Below are 23,745 nucleotides of genomic sequence, written 5' to 3'. Positions count from 1 at the left end.
TTACCTGAGATTTTAACCGAAAGAGGTTAACTACCTTTTTGTGGAGGCCTGTTTAAAAAATGTTGAATGCAAGGTGCCTTTAAGTGAGACTGGTTTACGTGGGCTACATTTATAAGACACAAGTCCAACTAGAAATCCCTGTTAATTATTAACCCCCTATGTATTATCTAGATACCTGACACTGCAGATTGAGAACAGAGAGCGTTTGTCTCTCAAGTTAAGCCTAAACACTGACAAAAAAATGTAGTTATCCAGGGATTAAAAATCCTAAACTTTTTCTCTGATATTTAGTAAAGAGAGTGGGGTATCTCCTGTTTTGGCTGGCACATCTACAGTCCAAACAATCGGCTTAAACCTCGTTTGGGATTCCTGCTTGTTTGAGCATGGCGGAGATTGGAGTTCACAGAATCCTCGTTTTGGTTATTTCTCTGACAAAGTGTCTGGAAGGCACAAAACTGCTGGCCAACTTTAAAAAATGTGCTGACGTGGAATGCGAAAGTAAGTTTTCTTTCCTTTTTTTTTTCTTCCCTTCCTCTTAAACTGAGGCTCTGAAATGACATAAAATGTCATTGTAGACATAAAAGAAAGCATTAATATCATTGAAAAATATTTCCAATTATAAGGCAGAGTTCAGTGTAAAAATAAAATGCTGGAGCAAAGCATTTTGTGATAGCTTTTATTGTAAATAAACAAATGGGCAAATATCAACCTGATATATAGATATATCAGAAAATTTGAAGATATTAATCCAAACCTCAAAAACAAACTAATGAGCACTTTTACTATTTTTAGGATAAATATATAATTTATTTACATTTAGAAAGATATCTGATGGATAGTTCTTTTTTTCTCCTCATGTTTTTAAAAAATTTATCTTTATTATTGAAAGTATTACAGATGTCCCCTTTCTCCCCCATGATGGAAAATTCTTGATTTATGAAGTTCTTATGGTTTTTAGTTTATATTTACAATCAGAACTTTCTGATTTTCATGAATTTTATAAAAATGTTATTTCAGATCATTAGGATTAATTGTCTAAATTTATCAAACAATAATTTGTGTTCGCTTATGTAAAAATACTGAAATCAGTATTAGAGTATATAATTTTACTTATATCCTTGAATATTAAATGTCCTCTATCTTCTACAAAGATAAATTAATTTTAGTTTATTGCTTAAGAGCCTATTTTATTCTTTATTATTAGCATTCTGGTGCAAAGTAAATTCCAGACAATAAAATGGTGATGTAGTTAAAAAAAAGAAAAAAGGAATTCCATCCCAAATCATAATTGCTTTTAATAAGTTCTGTCTCTCCAGTATGTGAGAATTATTTCTGATTTGCAACATATAAATTAAAAATGGGAAATATTATTGGTATAAATAGATATTTTATAAGTAAATTTGTTTATGAATAAACATTTTCCTTAACCATTTGGATATGTACTTTAATATATGGAGAAGGTTTACTAGATGATATTTTATAATAGTAATAATCTTCCTTTCCCTTTTTACAACCTCATTTTCCTTTGGGGGCAGACACAGAGCAGAGCCTGGAATGGGAATATTCAAATTTATAGTAATTTATAATGTTATTTTAACTTTAGTTGCATAGCTTAATTAAAATGTTTTACATGTTAGTATACTTATAATAGTTAATTTGGTAATATACATTACTTTACATGTAAAATCTAGTATATATAATTATGATCATTCAGTTATTGAGGGCATATTATGTGCTGGGTCTGGGTAAAGGGGGGTTGTATCTAAGAGGAATAAAATTAAATATAAGATAAGTTTCTTGAAGTCCAGGAATTTTCATTCTAGTGAATAGTGACAAGAAAGTAAATGCTAATACAATATAAGGATAATAAGTAATATTGAAGTTCAGAGAAGGGCAGAGTAAGCTAGATAGGTTAGGGATGTGTCATAGAGGAAGTAGATATGAGTTCATCGTGAAGAAAAACTGAAGGGTTTCTAGGCTTAGGAAATAGAGGAAAGAGGAGCTCAGGATATGGGAGCTGGTTGTTACAGTGAAAGAACCTCGCTGCAAATCTTGTTCCACCATTTATCACCTGTGAGGCCAGTTCTCTGATTCTTAAGTCAAGTTTCACATATTGTACCTCATAGGTACAATATTGAAACTTATTAACTGAAACTTATTAATACTGAAACTTATTAACTGAAACTTATTAATACTGAAACTTATTATACCTCATAGGTCTGTTTTGGGGATTTAACAAAATAAATATTTTAAAGAACTCATCAAAATGCCTTGAATATATAGGTACCAGGAAAAACACTCTCTTTTCTTTCCTTTCCTTTCCCTGTTCCCTGGAGAATGATGATGACACATTCCAGGGGCAATGGACACCTTACTCTTAAAGGAGTAAGAGAAAGTCATCCTGTCTAATAAAGAGGGAATATGCTAATTGACTGCCCTGGCCTCAAATATGGTGGTGCCCACAGCCAATCAGGAGGGAATATGCTAATTGACTGCCCCACCCTCAAAGATAGTGGCGCCCACAGCTACAAGATGGTGGCACCCAGTCCCCTCAGTCTTGCCGCACACCTGCCTCTAGAGTCCCCTAGTCCCCTCAGCCCCCCAGCCGCCCAGGGCCACCCGAGGCTCAGATAACCAGGGCCAGCCCAGCGAGGCTTGCGCTGCCGGCAGTGGCAGCAGCAGAGGTGTGATGGGGCATTGCCTTCCCCTGATCGTCGGGTTGCCTCCCACCCCTGAGAGCTCCCGGACTGTGAGAGGGGGCAGGCCAGGCTGAGGGACCCCCTCTCCAGTGCATGAATTTTCATGCACCAGGCCTCTAGTGTTACATAAGGAGGGAAGACCAGGTTGTGGACAGACTTGATACTGAGCCAACGAGTTTTAAGTTGATTCTTTGTGCAGTAGAAAGTCTATAGGTTTTTGAGGCCATAAATGGTAAGAAATTAGCATTTGGAAATACGCAGGATGGACTGGAGGAGCGCAAGATGGGAGGGAGAGAAATAGCATTTTAATTAAATTGTGTGTTTTTCTTTACCTCTCTATATAGCTTTAATAAGCAGAGTTTTAGCCATGAGAGATTACAGAGGACCTGACTGCCTATACCTGAACTTCACGAAGGGAGAAGAAATATCTGTTTATGTTAAACTTGCAGGAGAAAGGGAAGATTTGTGGGCAGGAAGCGTAAGTATCTAATCTTAAAAACTGAATGAAGAATAAATGGCCAGCTTACATAAAGATGCCTGCTTATCATCTCTAAAGGAACTATATACATATTCCTTATCAGATTTAGCATTTAAAAACATTTTTTATTTATTGATTTGAGAGGAGAGAGAGAGAGAAACATTGACTTGCTGTTTCTCTTTTTTATGCATTCACTGGTTGCCTCTTGTATATGCTCTGTCAGGGGACCTAACCTGCAACCTTGGCATATTGGGAGGATGCTCCAATCAACTGAGCTACCCAGCGAGGGCCAAACCCATAACATATTTAGGCAAACAAAAAATGGTCATGTTGCCCTGGCCGATTTGGCTCAGTGGATAGAGCGTTGGCCTGCACACTGTAGGGGTCCCAGGTTCGATTCCGGTCAAGGGAATGTACCTTGGTTTCGGGCACATCCCCAGTAGGAGGTGTGCAGGAGGCAGCTGATGATGTTTCTCTCATCGATGTTTCTAACTCTCTATCACTCTCCTTTCCTCTTTGTAAAAAATCAATAAAATATATTTTTTAAAAATGGCCATGTCTAGTGTTAGTTTCAAAATTTCTATAAAGTAGCTTTTGGGAAGGCAGTCTGGTTGGGATAGAAGTCTAAGAGTGTCTTGAAATTACTTTTACATAGCATGCATCATTTTTGAACCTAGATTACATATTTTTTGGAGAGACTTTAGAAGTGCCAATGGAGATTATGGGATGATTAGGCTTAAGAGAGACTGGGAAGTTTTAGTTAATGAGATTAAAAGGCATGCCTTTCTGAGCAAATAAAGGACTGAGTTGTTATTGAAAAGGTCTTCAGATAGCCTAGGGAAGACTTTTCATGGAAAAAAAGAACTGGGAGAGCCTTCTATTTGGCCCAAAGTTCTATTACACTGAAATTCCTAGAAGCCAGATATAACAGAAAAATTAATAATTTCTCTCTCATATATAATAGAAAAATTAATGATTAGTGTTTTCACTTGAAAATAGCATGCTTTATAATGAAAGGATGCTTGATAAGCAATTTTACTCCATGACCAGCCTGATACATACATCGTTTCCATATTGTATATGCATCAGATCTCTCCCTTGTGTGACTTCTGTGATCACTATTTGAAGGAGCAAATTGTATTTGGATCTGTCCTGCTTTTTAGCATCAGCGGCTATGTGACTGAAACTCTGAATGTCACCAGCCAGAATTGTTTGCCTGGCCTCTGCAACTGCCAATTTTCCTTACTACTCTGGTCCCTTAAACATGCCAGTCTATGTTTTGAAAAGGATTGGAGGCACCCAATGCAGCTATAAGAAAAATTACATAGTAGGTATCATAACAGGAAAAGCAAACATTCTGTCTTTGTTTACTATGTGTGAAACTGATAGTTCTGCACAAGAGCAGTGTGTAATGTGTGGAGCCAGGGTGAAGTTTCAAGCACACTTAGCTTTGTGCAGTATGTGTTTAGTTCAGGCAGTAACTGTTTAAGGAGCCACACTGTAGAGTTCACTCACAGGCTGTCAGTTTCCAAACAGTTGCAGCATCTGCCAAGTGGAAGAATCACAATGGAGGTATAATAGTGCTGGATCAAAAGACCAAAAGAAAGATGGTCTTTCAGAGAAGCATCGATCAGATCAGACCCTCAAACCTCAGAGGGAAGGTAGGGAAGGGTGGGGGGAAGGGGAAGAGATCAACCAAAGGACTTGTATGCATGCATATAAGCTTAACCAATGGACACAGACACCAGGGGGGTGAGGGCATGAAGGGGGGTGGGTAAGGGCATGAGCGGGGGTGGGGTGGGGTGGGCAGGCAAGGAGGGGATAAGGACACATGTAATACTTTAATCAGTAAAGAAAAAAAGGGGGGAAAAGAACATACAAAAAGAAAAGAAAGAAAGACAGAAAGACGGTCGTTAAACCTGGATAGGGATAAGAAATGGGCTGAGAATGATTGTGTGAAGACTTCACTCTCCGGGGACATCCTACATGCACTGAAACTGGATTAAGAGGATCTCTGTTACCAGGGTGGGCCCCAGAAAAGTTAAACAGAACCAAATCCTCCCTGGAGGACTCATAGATCTTTAACGTCTGGATGAAACTCTCTTGGCCCTTCAGAGTTTAAACTTTTTTCCTGATTTTGACATCCTGAAAATGAGGAATATGTCACAGCTCTATCTAGCTTGGCTACCACCACCATTCCCTGGCCGATAGATATCCCCAGTTTGCTGGTGTAAATCTGTGGTCCTCCTGGGCAGGGAAGGTCACCAGGGAGCACAAAAAGGAAGAAAAGGAGGATATGAAAGGTTTTCCCTCTGAAGTTTGGGGGGGAAAAAAGGAATTTTACAGCCTGTCTCTTTGTTCCCGCTTATTAATGCTGTTTCTTTTGAATACCAAAAGGGATATTATTTCACTCACTTTCTTTTAGATGGCAAATGAAAGCCAATTAATATTTGTGATTTAAAATAGATGAAAGCCAAGGGTATGGGCAAAATTAGGTTTAATTGTTATTACTGCTATGAGCATTCTTCCTTGCTAATCCTTTTTCTTAATTTTGATAGAAAGGAAAGGACTTTGGATATTTCCCCAGAGATGCAGTCCAGATTGAAGAGGTATTTATACCCGAGGAAATTCAAATACCAACCAAAGTGAGTAAATTCATTATGGTTATTAATTGAATTTAAAATTTCTTGGCTAAAATAGTTTTCTGAAGTATAAGTGCTCCTTGGTTATATATTTTATATAGTGAATACAATAAAATAGTTGGTCTGAGAACTCACTTTAGGAATAGCTTGATTGTGTGAATAAAATTAGGTAAGACAAAGTTATGACAAGCAAAGCTTTGCTTTCTGAAAAATTAACAGACAAAGTTGCAGAGTGTAGTGGTTAAGAGCACGGATTCTGGAGGTGGACTGAGTTCAAAGCCTGAGTCAGCCACTTAGTAGCTTTATGATCTTGTGAGCCTTAATTGTCTCATCTGTAAAATGAGGATGATGATTATAACATAGTGCTACCTCATAAATTTATTAAGGAAATGTAAGCATATATAACCTACATAGAACAGTACTTTAGTACTAGTAAGCCCAATGTAAGTGTTAGATATTATTACTAATGTTATTATCCTACAAGGACAAATTTTAATTTTCATCACACTCTTGTTAAGAAAAATAATATAGCCCTAGCCTGTTTGGCTCAGTGGATAGAGCGTCGCCCTGCAAACTGAAAGGTCCTGAGTTTGATTCCGGTCAAGGGCACATGCCCGGGTTGCAGGCTCAGTCCCTAGTAGGGGGCGTGCAGGAGGCAGCCGATCAATGATACTCTGTCATCATTGATGTTTCTATCTCTCTCTCTCTTCCTCTCTGAAATCAATAAAAATATATTTAAAAAAAAGGAAAAGAATATAATTGGAGCCGCTTTAAAATGCAGCCATAGCTGCAAACCCAGAGGAACTGCCTTTCATGTCGTATGCCTCAAAACTTTGGAATATTAAAACAGGGTAAAATAACCTTTGGACTGGGCCTAAAGCAACATTGTGTCCCAAAGATAACAAGGATAAGAAGAGAGCAGATATTATGACTATAGGACTAAAATTAAAAACATTGTTTAGAATTAGCATCACTACCTTAGCTTATCGGCACCAACAGAAATGCCTTTCTACTATTGATGTAATCGCCCCTTTCTCATATATGCGCCTTGCCTTTGTCTTTTAATCAGAACACCATTTGGGTTTCTGCCCGAATAAGTAATTCCTGAATAGCTTTTTTTTTTTTTTTTTTTAAATCTCAAGTAAATGCTCGTTGCCTGTTACTTTGAAAGGCCTTTTATTTTTAGGTTAGCACTCTCTATAAGTATCATAACCTCTTTTTCTGTTAGAGTTTTAAATAAGCTTGATAATGTTGGGCTTGATAATGAGAAAGGGAATCAGAAAATAACTTTTCTTTTTTAAATTTTACCTGATTTGGGGGTGGGGGGAGGGAGGAGAGAGAGAGAGAGAGAGAGAGAAAGAGAGAGAGAGAGAGAGAGAGATCTTTTCAATATGTGGATTTTATTAGCTCATTTAATTCAGATTCCAGGTTAAGCCAGTTTATGTTTCATGAAGTCAGTGTGAAGTGATTCTGCCTAGTTAAGCAGACTATCTATTATCTGGCCTTTGCCCAACACAAATTCTGGGATTAACTGTCCATTTATTGTGTAATTGCTGGTCCTATTAGTTCTATCTTCAAAATTTTTCTGGACTATATTGTCTCCTCATCATTCTCACTCTCCCCTTTAGCCTTAATCCAAGGCTTCTCTTAATTAGAATACAACAATAGCCTCTAACCGACCCCCTATCCTCTACTTTTGCCCTCTCCCAACCCATTCTTCAAACAGCAAAGGATATTAAAAAAAAAAAAATTTTAGAAATCAGATCATGTCATTCCTTTGGGTTAAAGCCCTTTCGTGGCTTTTCATTGAACCTGGAATCAAGCCCTGACTCTTTCCCCCGGTTCTACAGGAACTCACTTGTCCCCCTTGCTGACCTTGTCTTATGCAACATTCTCCCCTCACTCCCTATGCTCCTGGCTACATGGGTCTGTTGGCTGTTCTTACAACATGCCAAACTCTCCCCCAGCCCAGAGACCCAAACAGGCCACTCCCTCTAGTTGAAATGCTTTCCCCAAGTTTTTCACTTGGCTAGTTCCTTCTTATCTCTTAGGTCACAGCTTAAACATCAGTACATTTGAGAGGCCATCAATGATGATTCTTATACTTCTTAATCACAACTTTCCTTTATTTCCTCCATAGCATTTATCACAATTTATAATTACCTTTTTCCTATTGTTTACTGTAGAATTTCAGCAACTAGCACAGTGCAGAGCATTATAGTAAACATTTAGAAGCCTCAAATTCTTAGGTCAAGTTCCCTGGGAAATAGACTCTGAGATGGATCTTTGCATTCAAGAAGTTTACTGTGGAGCCTTCCTGGAATAATATCACCTATGAGAGAACAAAAGAAAAGAGAGGATTGGGCAGACAGAGAAGCTGAACTGTGATGCAGTTGCAACAAAGATCTCAGTAGATTTTTTTTAAAATTTCTTTATTGATTAAGGTGTCACATATTTGTCCTCATCCCCCCATTCCCATCCCACACCCCTCCCCATGGATGCCCCAACCCCCTGTTGAACTTAACCGTTGGATAGGCTCATATGCATGCACACAAGTCCTTTGGTTGATCTCTCCCCCCTCTCCCCACCCTCCTCTATCCTCCCTCTGAGGCCCGATAGTCCGATCGATGCCTCCTTGTTTCTGGTTCTGTTCTTGTTCATCAGTCTATGTTGTTCATCATTTCCCCTAGATGAGCGAGATCATGTGTCACTAGAGATATACTTATAAGAACTGAATGTGAGACAAGCAATAATAGTTATGCTGACAGGCAAATGAATCAGTCTGTAGTGAGTTTCTTTCTGGACCAACAGTTCTTTAGAGACCCAATTTCAATGTCCACCAGTTCCTTATGTGTACATGTCAGCACTGACCCCTCAGCTCTGGATGGTGGACAAATGGTGGTAACGGAGGTCCGACTCCCTCTGGTTCGGTCTCGGCCGGACCCAGGGGCACGGCTTCACCCGGACTCAGGGGCACGTGGCCTCACCCAGACCCAGGGGTGCGTGGCCTCTCCCAGACCCAGGGGTGCGTGGCCTCACCCGGACCTAGGTGCACGAGACCTCACCCGGATCCAGGGACACTTGGCCTCACCCGGACCCGGAGGCGCGTGGCCTCTCCCAGACCCAGGGGCGCGTGGCCTCACCCGGAGCTAGGTGTGCGAGGCCTCACCCGGACCCGGGACCCAGCCTCACCTGGATCCAGGGACACATGGCCTCACCTGGACCCAGGGGCATGTGGCCTCTCCCAGACCCAGGGGCGCAAGGCCTCACCCGGACCCGGGACCCAGCCTCACCCGGATCCAGGGACACATGGCCTCACCTGGACCCGGGGGCGCGTGGCCTCTCCCAGACCCAGGGGCGCGTGGCCTCACCCGGACCTAGGTGCACGAGACCTCACCCGGATCCAGGGACACTTGGCCTCACTCGGACCCGGGGGCGCGTGGCCTCTCCCAGACCCAGGGGTGCGTGGCCTCACCCGGAGCTATGTGTGTGAGGCCTCACCCGGACCCAGGGACACATGGCCTCACCTGAACCCGGGGGCACGTGGCCTCTCCCAGACCCAGGGGCGCGTGGCCACACCCGGACCTAGGTGCGCGAGGCCTCACCCGGATCCAGGGACACATGGCCTCACCTGGACCCGGGGGCGCGTGGCCTCTCCCAGACCCAGGGGCGCGTGGCCTCACCCGGACCTAGGTGCACGAGGCCTCACCTGGATCCAGGGACACATGGCCTCACCCGGACCCGGGACCCAGCCTCACTCAGATCCAGGGACACATGGCCTCACCCGGACACAGGGGCGCGTGCCCTCTCCCAGACCCAGGGGTATGTGGCCTCACCTGGACCTAGGTGCGCGAGGCCTCACCCGGGACCGGAACCCAGCTTCACCAGGATCCAGGGGCACACGGCCTCACCCGGACCCGGGATCTAGCTTCACCTAGTCCCAGGGGCACACGGCCTCACCCGGACCCAGGATTCCGCTTCACCCGGATCCAGAGGCACATGGCCTCACCCGAACCCGGAATCCGGCTTCACCTGGACCCAGGGCGCGTGGCCTCACCCAGACCCAGGGGTGTGAGGCCTCACCTAGACCCAAGGGCGTGTGACCACACCTGAGCCCAGAGGCTCGCAGCCTCGCCTGGACCTGGTTCTCAGCGGGGTTTCGTCTTCTTGATCCCAATTCCTGTTGGTCAATTCCCTCTCAGCACTTCCTTCAGTCATTTTCTCAGAGCTCCAGGGCGGCTGCCGCAGAACTCGTTGGGCAGCGGGCTCGGCGAAGCTCCGATGTGCCCGGTGCGCAGCGGCGGGCCGGTCTGGTGTCGCTGCGTCGGCCCTTGGGTCTGCAGCGGTGGCCGGTCGCTGAGCGTGCGCACCTGGCCGCTTCCGGGGCGTTGAGATTCTTGAAGGACTCGGAGGTCAGCAAGCGTGGAGTCTCCCACCCCATGTCTCCCAGGGGCTCGTCTGTCCGTGCTCAGCAGCGAGTGGAGCCGTCCCCTCAGCCGGAGACCGCCGGGGGAACTGCGCCGAGCACGTTCCAGGCCGCCATTGTGTCGCCTGAGCCATAGTTCTTAAAGTGTGAACTTTGGGTCACCGGCATCAGCATCATCCTGCGTACCCCTCTCTTTTATTCTAGTTGTAGAGCATCTGCTCAGCCAGCCCTCCGGTGGTTCTGGATGGTGTCTGCTCTGCTCTCCCGTCGTAGTCTCAAAATTGTTGTGGTAGGCAACGATCAGGCTTTCTCCCTATGCCTCCATCTTGGTCCTCCTTTGTATAGTTAAGTCTTGATTGTTGTTGGTGTCACTGGGAGGAATTGTCCTCCAGGCCAATTGGCCGTGAGGACCCTCTTTGTCTATATAGGAAGAGTTGCTGTGCAGGAGACATGTTTATGGGCCGGGTCTTGGTGCAGCAATGCTTTGGCGCTTACTGAGTCTGCCTCTTGAATGTATCCCTTATGCGAGTGGTTGAAATATGGTGTCATCTCACACCGACCACTAGATGCCCTCGTTTCTGGGTCTCCAATGTAGTTAGGTCAGCTACTGCCTGAGCCACTCAGCAGGGAAAAGCCTCTGTTCTCAACTTGGATGGGGCGGAGTTACAGGGTGGAGCCTACAACCTTGGCTTCCTGTCAGCCCCGCCCTATGAGGTTCCTGTGTCTGTGCCCCTCTGTACTCCTTGCAAACACCTCTGAGAGAAACGCGCCCTGGAGTTTCGCCCACTGCCAAACAGTCTAGTCTCTCCCCTAATGAATCTGGATTCCCAGATTCTCGCCTGGAACTGGGTTTCAGTGTAGTTGGAACTGGGGCTCAGCGCAGTCTGGCGCTTCAGCGGCATAGGCAACAGTTTGTCCTCTGCGCGCATTCATGTGCGCGCCTCCAGAGCTCTGCCTTTCACCGCTCCTCTGTGCCTGCGCCCCACAGCCCAGATTCATTCCCCCAGCGTGCGCCTGGCTTCCCAGGTTTTCGCCCGGACCTGGGGTTCAGTGCAGTTGGAGCTGGTGTTCAGCGCAATCTGGAGCTTTTATCTCCTTCCTGCTAGTGAACGCCGGCCAGGCCGTCAGCCGCCCCTTCCTCTCCGGCTCCGTCCTCCCCGCACGTGTGTGTGCTCGTGTCTCCGCCCGTGTCTCCATACCTCAGGCTTTTACGGCTCCTCTGATTATCCTTGTGGTTTTCTCTTTCCTTCTCGTTGTGGGCATTTCAGTCCGCCAGCTTTCCTGTGGTTCTGGATGATGTCCGTTTTGACTTTTAGTTGTATTTTTGAAATTGTTGTGCCCGGCTGTAGGTTAGGTGTTTAACCTATGCTGCCATCTTGGTTTCTCCAGATCTCAGTAGATTTGATAAAGAACTCTGAAGCTGGGATGTCCTTTCAGAGTTGTCCTTAATAGAGGCAAGAGGTTGGGCCTTGCCCTGACCGGTTTGGCTCAGTGGATAGGGCGTTGGACTGCGGATTGAAGGGTCCCAGGTTTGATTCTGGTCAAGGGCATGTACCTTGGTTGCAGGCACTTCCCCAGTAGGTAGTGTGCAGGAGGCAGCTGAATCGATGTTTCTCTCTCATAGATGTTTCTAACTCTCTGTCCCTCTCTCTCTCCCTTCCTCTCTGTAAAAAATCAATAAAAAATATTTTTTAAAAAAGAGGCTGGGCCTTTACTAGTATACCCTTGCATTACTGGCTCACCTGGGGTAGTGTAACATTGATCTAGGTTAGGCTAGTGCCCTGGTCGGCAAACTGCGGCTCGAGAGCCACATGCGGCTCTTTGGCCCCTTGAGGTTTTAGCAAAGGCCAGCTTAGGAGTACCCTAATTAAGTTAATAACAATGTACCTACCTATATAGTTTAAGTTTAAAAATTTTGGCTCTCGCCCTAACCGGTTTGGCTCAGTGGATAGAGTGTCGGCCTGCGGACTCAAGGGTCCCAGGTTCGATTCCGGTCAAGGGCATGTACCTTGGTTGCGGGCACATACCCAGTGGGGAGTGTGCAGGAGGCAGCTGATTGATGTTTCTCTCTCATTGATGTTTCTAGCTCTCTGTCCCTCTCTCTTCCTCTTTGTAAAAAATCAATAAAATATATATATTTTAAAATTTGGCTCTCAAAAGAAATTTCAATCGTTGTACTGTTGATATTTGGCTCTATTGACTAATGAGTTTGCTGACCACTGGTAGATTATATGAGAGATATTTACTGTTGTAAGCACTTGATTCATTTAATCCTCAAAACACCCCTCTACAGTAAGTACTATCATTAGTCTCATTTTACAGATGACAATACGGAGGCACAGAAAGGTCATATAATTCACTCAAGGTCACAGAGGTAGTAAATGGAAGAGTCAGGATTTGAACTCAGAGGATTTGGCTCTGGAGTTTGTTCTTAATCACTATATTGCAGTGCCAAAAACATATTGTAAAATTATAATTCTGAAGTTTATTTTTAAAAATTTTGGGCATTATTCTCATGTAATATTCAAAGAGCAGTGCATATCAGTTAGATAGTTCAGATTAAAAAATAATAGCTTTACCATTTTTCTTCTTTTTTTTAAAAATATATTTTATTGATTTTTTACAGAGAGGAAGGGAGAGGGATAGAGAGTCAGAAACATCGATGAGAGAGAAACATCGATCAGCTGCCTCCTGCACACCCCCCACTGGGGACGTGCCCACAACCAAGATACATGCCCTTGACCGGAATTGAACCTGGGACCCTTGAGTCCGCAGGCCGATGCTCTATCCACTGAGCCAAACCGGTCTTGGCCATTTTTCTTCTTGATGATTTTATTGTTCTGTGAGATGAGAAAGGGTGTCTGTACCTCTATTGGCTATATGCAATATCTCAATAAAAGAAGTCTAAATGTCTTAGTGCAATTTTATTCAGGCCTTCATGTTTTAGAGTCTCTGGTCTGTCTGAGCTGTGACCATGTGTGTGAAATTCCCTTCCCTCAAATTACCACACAGCACAGGTGTCCATTCAGTGCACTCTTTTGTTGCACACGTATGCCTTTTATTGACACGTATGCCTTTTCATCAGAGTTTATTTGCAGAGTATACTCAAAGACTTGCCTCTGCTTCTCAAATTCTTCAACTATTTGATAACAAATAAATCCTAATGTAAAATGATTTTCATTTAGTTTATATCAGTAACCTGATAATTCAGTTGTGATATAGCTTATAGTGTCTGAGAGAGGAGATCTGATTTTTATATATAATTGATTTCAGAGAGGAAGGGAGAGGGAGAGAGAAATAGAAACATCAATGATGAGGGAAAATCATTGATTGGTTGCCTCCTGCACACCCCACTGGGGTTCAAGCCCACAACCTGGGCGTGTGCCCTGACCGGGAATAGAATAGAGACCTCCTGGTTCATAGGTCGATGTTCAACCACTGAGCCACGTTGGCCTGGCAGGAGATCTGATTTTAGGTTTTGCTCTGCTGTTGAGATAGTTGTATAGTCTTGGGAAAAGCATAGACATCCGTTTTAAACAATTTAGGGAGAAATAAGGCATTTTAGTATATTTATGTCAATAATATTTTTTTTTCCTTTTAGGAATCTGATTTTCTTTGTCTTCTTGGAGTAAGCTATGCATTTGAAAATGAAGATAGTGAGTTAAATAGTGATGATGGTGAAAATATATACCCATATGAAGATGATGAGGACCAAAAATCTAGTGTATATGAAAATGATTTTCAGAGAGAACCTGGATCTTATTTAGTTTCTGAAAGTACTTGGTATGAAGACCAATTTCCATTATTAGAGGCTCCTGATGATAACAAAAAAACTAGTAACTCAAAAAATTGGGAAGGAGTAGAAGCTGGAAGTGTGAAACAGGATCCTATTCCAGAAGTGGATTATGTCCCACCGTCCACAGCTCTGCCTGATGTGAAAGGATGGTTTGGATTCGGAAGGGAACAAGCAGAAGAGATCACTTTTGAATCATTTATTGAACAAGAAAGCTCATTTCAAAGTAGAAAAATAGCAGTAGAAGATGAGAAGGACCTAGAGGAATTAAATAATGGTGGGCCTCAAACAGAACATAAACAAGAACCTGAATCAGAACTCAGTTCAGTGCCAAAGAAACAGACCAGAGCATCTGAGTCAGAGCACATTCTCAATCCTCAACCGACTGGTTGGTTTGGCGGTAGATTTACAAATTATTTAGGTTTTGGAGGTGAGGAAACAGGGCCTGAATTATTGTCCCAAGAAAGCAATCCACCACTACAAGATGTTCCTAATTCCATATCATCTGAAGAAGAACCCACAATTCCATGTACAGAAATATTATCAGAAAAAGAAGACACAATCATTAACAATAGCTCAATTATCAAACCAAGTTGGTTTGATTTTGGTTTTAGTATGCTAGGCTTTACATATGCCAATGAAGATAAAATTATAACATATAGTGAAAAGAAAGAAGAAGGAGGCAAAGGAGATAAACATGAACATCCTCCAACAAGTGAATTTGACCCTGATAAGAAACAAGAAATCAAAATAATAAAAATTATGGAAATTGAAGATCAATTAGGCAAGGAAGGAATTTTAGACGAAACAGATGATTCTGATACCTTACCATATTTTAAACATTTCTTGTATAATTTTGACAACCCTTGGAACTTTCAGAAGGAAATGGAATTTCCAATTCCCGAAAAGATACTGGATGAAAATAATGTATTTGAAAATGATGAAACAGAAGAATTTTCATTTGAAAATGATCCCACAGCTAATACAAAAGTTATGATGTTAAAAAGAAGATACAGCCAGTCAGGTTGGTATAAAAATATCTTTACTATAATTTATTTTTAAAACATAATGGATTTACTAGAGGCCTGGTGCATGAATTCGTGCATGGCTGGGGTCCCTCTGGATGGCCTGCAAGGATTGGGCCAAAACCCGCAGTCCAATGCCGCCTGCAGCTTCTACCTGCCGCTCCCACTCATCCTGTCCCCACTGCACCTGCCGCAGGCTCAAGCCCAATCAGTCCCAACCAAGAGAGGCTCCTGCTGCCACAGCAGCGCTCACCAGCTGTGAGCCCTGCATCTGGCACCCTCCCAAGGAGAGTGGCCTGTGGGATCAGGCTGAAACCGGCTTTCTGACATCCCTTGAGGGGTCCCGGATTGCGAGAGGGCCCAGGCCAGACCGAGGGACCTCACCAGTGCATGATCAGCCGGCTGGGGAGGGACATGGGAGATTGGCCAGCTGAGGAGGGAACATGGGAGGGCTCCAGGGCACGTCTGGTCCATCTCGCTGAGTTCCTATCAGCCGGACTCCAGCAGCAAGCTAACCTACTGGTCAGAGCATCTGCCCCCTGGTGGTCAGAGCATGTCATAGTGACTAGTCGACCAGTTGACTGTCTGCCCCCTGGTGGTGAGTGTACATCATAGCGAGCTGTTGAAAGGCCTTAGCATATCATTACCATATTCTGCTTTGATTGGTTGAACAGTCGACTGGTCACCGGACGACTGGACATTGAGCATATTAGGCTTTTATTATATAGGATAAGTACAAATAAGATATGTGCTTTTATCATTACAAATGCCAGGAATCCATGTTCTCAAAATACTTAATAACCAACAACATTATTAACCACCCTTTTGTCAATTTCTGATTTGTTCTGGGACTTAGATCTTTTTTAAAAAAATATGTTTTTATTTCTTTCAGAGAGAGAAAGGGAGAGAGAAATAGAAACATCAATGATGAAAGAAAATCATTGATCGGCTGCCTCCTGCATGCTCCACACTGGGGATCAAGCCTTCAACCTGGGCATATACCCTGACCTGGAATTGAACCGTGATCTCCTGGTTCATTGGTCAACACTCAACCACTAAGCCATGCCAGTGGGGCTGGGACTTAGATCTTAATATTATAAAATAAAATCCCATGGGAAAAATAATCATTGAAAATATATGAATATTCCAGGGAAATCTTAAGATATCCTATCTAATAAAGAGGGAATATGCAAATTGACCATCACAGTGTCACAAAGATGGAGACGCCCATAGCCACAAGATGGTGGTGCCCAGTCCCCTCAGCCCCGCTGGAGTTCCCCAGTCCTTTCAGCCCTGCCAGGGGGGCGGCAGGTGCATGGTGTGGCCGGACTTGCCCTCAGCCCCCCAGCTGCCCAGGGCCGGCCTGAGGCACAGGTGAGCCTTGATCGTGGCTGCCCAGCCGACGTCCGAGGTGCAGGCAAGCCTTGGATGTTGGCTTCCCAGCCACCCAGGGCAGGCCTGAGGCACAGGCAAGCCTCGGATGTGGCTGCCCAGCCGCTCAGGGCCACCCAAGGCTCAGGTAACCAGGGCCAGGCGAGGCTTGTGCTGCCGGCAGTGGCAGCAGCAGAGGTGTGATGGGGCATCGCCTTCCCCTGATTGCCAGGTTGCCTCCTGCCCCTGAGGGCTCCTGGACTGTGAGAGGGGGCAGGCCGGGCTGAGGGAACCCCCTCTAGTGCATGAATTTTCATGCACCAGGTCTCTAGTTTTACAATAATTTTTAAAATTAAAGCAGTATATGTAAACAGGTTTAAAAATATAAATAATGCCCTAGCTGGTTTGGCTCAGTGGATAGAGCATCAGCCTGAGTACTGAAGGGTCCCAGGTTTGATTCTGGTCAAGGGCACATGCCTGGGTTGCGGGCTCCATCTCCAGTGGGGGGTGTGCAGGAGGCAGCCGATCAATGATTCTCTCTCATCATTAATGTTTCTATCTCTCTTTCCTCTCTCTCTTCCTTCTCTGAAATCAATAAAAGTATATTTAAAAAATTTAAAAAATATAAATAGTGATAAGGCCTTTTTTTTTAATCCAAGGAAATTTTGTTCCCTCTGTCCATCTCTATTCCTACCTCTTTCTCAGGGACAATAATTCCTCCCTCCATCCCTTCCTTCCTCTCTTTTTTGTTAATTCTTACCCGAGGATATTTTCCCATTGATTTTTATTTATTATTATTATTTTTAATAATTTTAATTGATTTCAGAGGGGAAGAGAGAGGGAAAGAGAGATGGAAACATTAATGAGGAGAGAGAGGTCATTGATAAGCTGCCTCCTGCATGCCCCACACTGGAGATCAAGCCCGCAACCCAGGCATATTCCCTAATGGGGAATCCAACTGTAACCTCCTGTTTCATAGGTCGATGCTCAACTACTGAGCCATACGGGCCAGGCCCCATTGATTTTTAGAGAGAGTGGAAGGGATGGGGAGATACAGAGAGAAACATCGATGTGTGAGAGATACCTCCCACATTGGTTGCCTCCCACATGATCCTCGACCAGGGCCAGAGATTGAACCTGCAACTGAGGTATGTATCCTTGACCAGAATCAAACCCAGGACCCTTCAGTCTGCAGGTCAATGCTCTATCCACTGAGCCAAACTGGCTAGGGCTTTTTTTTTTTTAAAGCAAATTTCTTTTAGTATTTATCCCTATTTTCTAATTAAAATCTTTATATTTTCAGCTTTGACAAATCTACTTTAAATGTTCATTGAGTTCTTGTTCTGAAAGATGAGGATTTTTGTTCATTGACACTTTTTAGCTCATTTGCACATCCCCAATATAACTGTAGTTGAATTTTTTGTTTTGTTTTTTTTAGAAACTTAAGCTAAGGGAAACTTCAATAATTCAAAATAGTCTTGATTTCTAAATGGTATTTTATTCTGGGTCTGTATTCTCCCTATCCTCCCCACTCCATGAAGAATTATGTTAACAAGGGTTTTCTTAAGTGTACAACATAATAAGGAAACTCAGTTTTCAACCTTCTCACTCAAGTATTTTAGTTCTGGGATCAACAGAGGGCAACAGAAGAGAGCAGAATATCATAGGATATTTCTAGATCTAGATGTCCAGGTATCTAGCAACTCCTATGAATAAAAACATGGGGATTGTTTTTTAAGTAAAGAGTCATATAACATGACTTTTCTATATTACCAGTCTGATATCTCTGTGATGGACATATTAGAAACTCTGCAAATATTTTCCAATAATATAGAAACAACTGAACTCTAGAATGGCAGAAAACCTTTCACAAGAAGTCATCAATAATGTTGCAAATTCAGAAAGAAACACATTTTCATTAGAACTAGTTGATTTTCTTGAATTTCCAGAATTATGCCATCTTACCTAATAATAGACAAACATGCTAATTGACCGTACCTTTGCAATGCCTACAGCCAATCAGGAGTGAGTATGCAAATTAACCCAACAAAGATGGCATTTAATTTGCATATGCAGCCACCAAGCAGCCGGGGGCGGGGTGGCACGCAGGCCCCGGCCGCTCTGGGCCTCTGAGCAGGGTAGGAAGGTGGAAAGGCGGTGCCGGCAGCCAGGGAAAGGAAGGCCCATTCTGGCAAGAATCTTTGTGCATCAGGCTTCTAGTTTCCAAATATTCTTCAAAATGTGTATTCCTTTTTCCTTTTAGATTCTAACCCCTTTCTAAATGAGAAGGTGTAGGTGTGATGTGTTTCATGACTAAAACATTAGAGAATTAAAAAAAAAATTAGAGAATTAAATTGCCAAAGGCTAATGAGGAAATTATTTTGTTCTAAACTCATTAGATCCTAAGGGAATATTGTGATAAAGTAGGTAAGGGTAACTGGAAAAAAGACTAAAGCAAAACAATATTATGTCCAGAAATATAGAAGATTCAAAATATTAATTTAGAGCATATTTATAGAAACTCCAGGGCATCCTGCATATCATTTTAGTAGAATTTATCATTTCATACAGTGATTCTGGGAGAACATCTAAATAGGAAACATTTGGTGAGAATGAGAATAGGGCATATATACAAGTATAATTAGTTTTGAGGAACTTTTATTAAAATAGTCAGAAAATCATCCTGGCCAGGGAACTCAGTTGGTTAGAGCATCGTCCTGATACACCAAGGTTGTGAGTTCCATCCCTGGTTAGGGCACATATAAAAATCAATCAATGAATGCATTAATAAGTGGAACAAGTCTCTCTCGCGTGTGCTCTCTCTTCCCCTCTCTCTAAAATCAATCCATAAATTAAAAATTCAAAAAAATGTTCAGAAAATCTTTAAGTTTCAGGAAAAAGATACATTATACTATACAGATAAAGTGGATTATTCCAAAACATTACAATATTAATGAAACGAAAACCAGCTTGGTGTTATGCAAAATTTGTTTTAAAAAAAAAGAATACTGATGCCGAAACCGGTTTGGCTCAGTGGATAGAGCGTCGGCCTGCGGACTGAAAGGTCCCAGGTTCGATTCCGGTCAAGGGCATGTACCTTGGTTGTGGGCACATCCCCAGTAAGAGGTGTGCAGGAGGCAGCTGATCGATGTTTCTCTCTCATCGATGTTTCTGGCTCTCTATGTTTCTGGCCCTTCCTCTCTGTAAAAAATCAATAAAATATATTTAAATAAATTTAAAAAAAAAAGAATACTGAAAAAAGGATTCAGATAAAGCCACAGGCCCTATTTTATGGGTGTTGGAGAAATTGCTAAAACAGTCAATATTTTCAGATAATTTTAACAAATCTCATAGAGAATAACAAATCAAAACTTGCCTTCATTAGAAAGAGTACATTAAAAAAATGAATCACGCCTGGCTGGCATGGCTCAGTGGTTGAGTGTCAACATATGAACCAGTGGTCACAGTTTTATTCCCAGTCAGGGCACATGCCTAGGTTGCAGGCTCGATTCCCAGTGTGGGGCGTGCAGGAGGCAGCCAATCAATGACCCTCTCTCTCCTCATTGATGTTTCTATCTCTTTCTCTCTCTCCCTTCCTCTCTACCTAAAAAATCAATTAAAAAAAAAATATTTTTAAAAAGAATCACTGATCTTTAATCGGTATCTGTGGAAGGCTGAGACTTGAGATAACTACATTTACAGAAAAACTAATATGCTGATAATAAAAATTTACAAAACAGATAAATCAGGGAACAGTTATTTAGTAACTATTTTGCGAAAGGATTCCAATTGACCATATTTAAATAATGAGTTTCCCAAGTACAGTTCAATGTGAAAAAGTATTCATTATTTTATTTGATTAAAATGTAATTCATAAACAATTGTAAGAAAGGCATATCTATAACTAATGTAAATCATAAAGCTTAGGTGTAAGTTGAGTGAAAATAATACCTCACTATAATTAAATATAAAAATACTAGAGGCCCAGTGCATGATTGAATCATGCACGTGTAGGGTCCCCTACACGCTTTCGCTTTTGATCATGGGGGAGCTGGGTGCCTGTCTGCTGGTGCACCAGGCCTTTCAGAAGCCTCCGGCGCGGTGGAGACTTCTGAAAGGCCTGGTGCCTGAGCGGACCTGCACCCAGCTTCCAGGCTTTTGCTTTTGATCGCTGGTGCACCAGGCCTTTCAGAAGCCTCCAGCGCGGTGGAGACTTCTGAAAGGCCTGGTGCCTGAGCGAACAGGCACCCAGCTCCCTCGCTTTTGATGGTCCGCGGTGGGACATGAGCTCGCTGCCCCAGAGGCCCCTTCTGTGCCGCAGCACAGCCATGGCGCAGACACTGAGCTCAAGCCCCCGCTAGTGACACGAGCTCAGCATCCTGCCGGCCCAATCGGCCACCCCGGCCACCCCGAGTCCCCCCCCTCCCCCCGCGCCTCCTGGCCAATTGCGGGCATAGCGAAGGTACGGTCAATGTGTATATTTGTCTATTATTAGGTAGGACTATAGGATATAGTTATTTTTCTCAACATATTTATTTCAAATGCAGTTTAAAACAATATTAAAAAATTAATATAGCCACATATAAATTTGAGTGTAATTAATTATTTAATAAGCCTCCCCCACCCCAGTGCCATTAAACGGCATGGTAGATCTCTGAGTCCTTATGTACAATAGTCCCATTGTATTCAAACTCCTAATTTGATTGCTCATTTTTAACTTTAATGTCCACAGAGGCATAATTACATTACTGATTAAGTGTTTGCTTATTTGGGACTTTCATCTTTTAAACAATGCTAAGTGACAACATCAAAGTGCTGTGTTAAGTTATAACTCAAAGAGCAAAATTAGACATTGAGTAATTCACTAACAAGGCTTTAAAATTGTTTTTCAGAACTGCATTGATACATTTCTCCCCTATTAACCAGTAACTGAGAAGTAAATCCCATAGTTTACTTGAATACCATACTTTAGGCTACAATTAGTTAGAACTTTTTTACCTTTAATTATCTTTGATTACTTAATTCAATCAAGCAATCAGTTTAAACTATGTTTGAAAATTGAATTTTTTAAAACATAAATTAATGGCTACTTCACATGTCATAAACATAAATATACTAGAAGCCCAGCACACGAAATTGTGTGTGAGCTGCGAGCCGCCCTGCCCTGCCCTACTGCCGAGAGCCTCTGCTCACGGGCCAGGGCGGGGGTGGGGGGGGGGGAGGGACTGAGAGGTGCTCAATGCACCTCATGGTGACTTTTCATTTGGTTGTCCTGGTCGTCATAAACACTGGCTTTTTATATATATAGGTGATGCAACATTATAAATGGCAAATTTTGACCTTTCATATTTTAAAAATTTGAATTAATTTTTGGGAAAGGTAATCCTTTTTTAAATAAAGGTTCTTAAGAAGTGTGCATATATATTTTCATTATTATTATTATTATTTTTAAATAATTATTTATTGTTGAAAGTACTACATATGTCCCTCTTTTTTGCCCATTGACCCCCTCCAGTCCACCTCTACCCCCCTCCCTGTCCCAGGCCTTCAGCACCCTATTGTCTGTGTCCACTCCCTTCATCAGTTTATTTTGTTACTTAGATTCCACATATGAATGCAATCATGTGATACTTGCTCTCTGACTGACTTATTTAACTTAACATGATACTCTCCAGGTCCCTCCATGCTATCTCAAAGGGTAAGAGATGCTTATTTTTTATTGCTGCACAGTATTCCATGGTATAAATGTACCACAGCTTTTTTATCCACTTGTCTACTGATGGGCACTTGGGCTATTTCCAGATCTTAGCTATTGTAAATTGTGCTGCTATGAACAGAGGGGTGCATACATTTTTTCTGATTGGTGTTCTGGGTTTCTTAGGAAACATTCCTAGAAGTGGGATCTCTGGGTCAAATGGCAATTCCATATTTAATTTTTTGAGGGCACTTTATACTGTCTTCCACAGTGGCCGTACCAGTCTGCATTCCCACCAGCAGTGCAGGAGGGTTCCTTTTTCTCCACATCCTCACCAGCACTTGTCATTTGTTGATTTGTTGATGGTAGTCATTCTGACAGGTGTGAGGTGATATCTCATTGTCATTTTAATTTGCATCTCTCTGATGATTAGTGACTTTGAACATTTTTTTCATATGTCTCTTGACCATTTGTATGTTCTCTTTGGAAAAGTGTCTACGTATTTAGGTCCTTTGCCCATTTTTAAATTGGATTGTTTGTCTTCCTTTTGTTACGTTGTATGAGTTTCTTATATATTTTGGATATTAACCCTTTATCAGATATATCATTGCCAAATATGTTCTCCCATTCAGTGGGCTCTCTTTTCATTTTGTTGGTGGTTTCTTTTGTTGTGCAGAAGCTTTTTATTTTGATGTAGTCCCATTTGTTTATTTTCTCCTTAGTTTCCTTTGCCTTAGGAAATATATCTGTAAATATATTGCTACAAGAGATGTCTGAGATTTTGCTGCCTATGGTGTCTTCTAGGATTTTTATGATTTCACGACTTACATAGTGTAAGTTGGTGGCCTAGTTTCATTTTTTTGCATGTGTCTGTCCAATTTTCCCAATACAATTTATTGAAGAGACTCTCTTGACTCCGTTGTATGCGCCTGCCTCCTTTGTCAAATATTAATTGAGCTTAATGGCTTGGATTGATTTCTGGGTTCTCTGTTGTATTCCATTGATCTATATCCTTGTTCTTGTACCAGTACTAGGCTGTTTTGATTACAGTGGCTTTGTAGTATAACTTGAAATCTGGTATTGTGATTTCTCCAACTTTGTTTTTCTTTTTCAAGATTGCTGCAGCTATTCTGGGTCTTTTTGGATTTCATATAAATTTTTGGAGTTTTTGTTTTAGGTCTGCGAAATGTACCGTTGATATTTTACATACATTTTTTATCGATTTCAGAGAGAAAGGTAAAGGGAGAGATAGAAACATCAATGAAGAGAGAGAATCATTGATCAGCTGCCTCCTCTATGCCCCCTACTGGGGATCGAGCCTGCAACCCAGGCATGTGCCCCGGACCAGAATTGAACCCAGGACCCTTCAGTCCACAGGCCGATGCTCTATCCACTAAGCCAAACCAGCCAGGTCATGCCATTGGTATTTTAATAGGGATTGCATTGAATCTGTAGATTGCCTTGGGTAGTATGGACATTTTAATGATGTCGATTCTACCAATCCATGAACACAATATATTTTCCCTCTTGTTTATACTGTATCTTCTTCTATCTCTTTTTTCTCCTATAGTTTTCTGAGTACAGGTCTTTTGCCTTCATGGTTAAGTTTATTCCTA

General features: G+C 42.4%; 1 protein-coding gene across 2 annotated transcripts in view; it reads left to right on the top strand.

Annotated features, from left to right (window-relative positions):
- The first annotated feature begins 383 nt into the window (after nt 1–383).
- Nucleotides 384–23,745, top strand: part of MIA2 (MIA SH3 domain ER export factor 2) — a 114,710-nt gene continuing 91,348 nt past the window's right edge. For both annotated transcript variants that reach the window (XM_054725531.1, XM_054725529.1), the window contains exons 1-4: nt 384–498; nt 3,044–3,177; nt 5,736–5,822; nt 13,847–15,062. In XM_054725531.1, the coding sequence (XP_054581506.1) occupies nt 384–498; nt 3,044–3,177; nt 5,736–5,822; nt 13,847–15,062 (1,552 nt within the window). The remainder of the gene's footprint in view (nt 499–3,043; nt 3,178–5,735; nt 5,823–13,846; nt 15,063–23,745) is intronic.

Source organism: Eptesicus fuscus, chromosome 2, assembly GCF_027574615.1.
Source record: "Eptesicus fuscus isolate TK198812 chromosome 2, DD_ASM_mEF_20220401, whole genome shotgun sequence".
Taxonomy (NCBI): Eukaryota; Metazoa; Chordata; class Mammalia; order Chiroptera; family Vespertilionidae; genus Eptesicus; species Eptesicus fuscus.
This window is presented reverse-complemented; position numbering and strand designations above follow the sequence as displayed.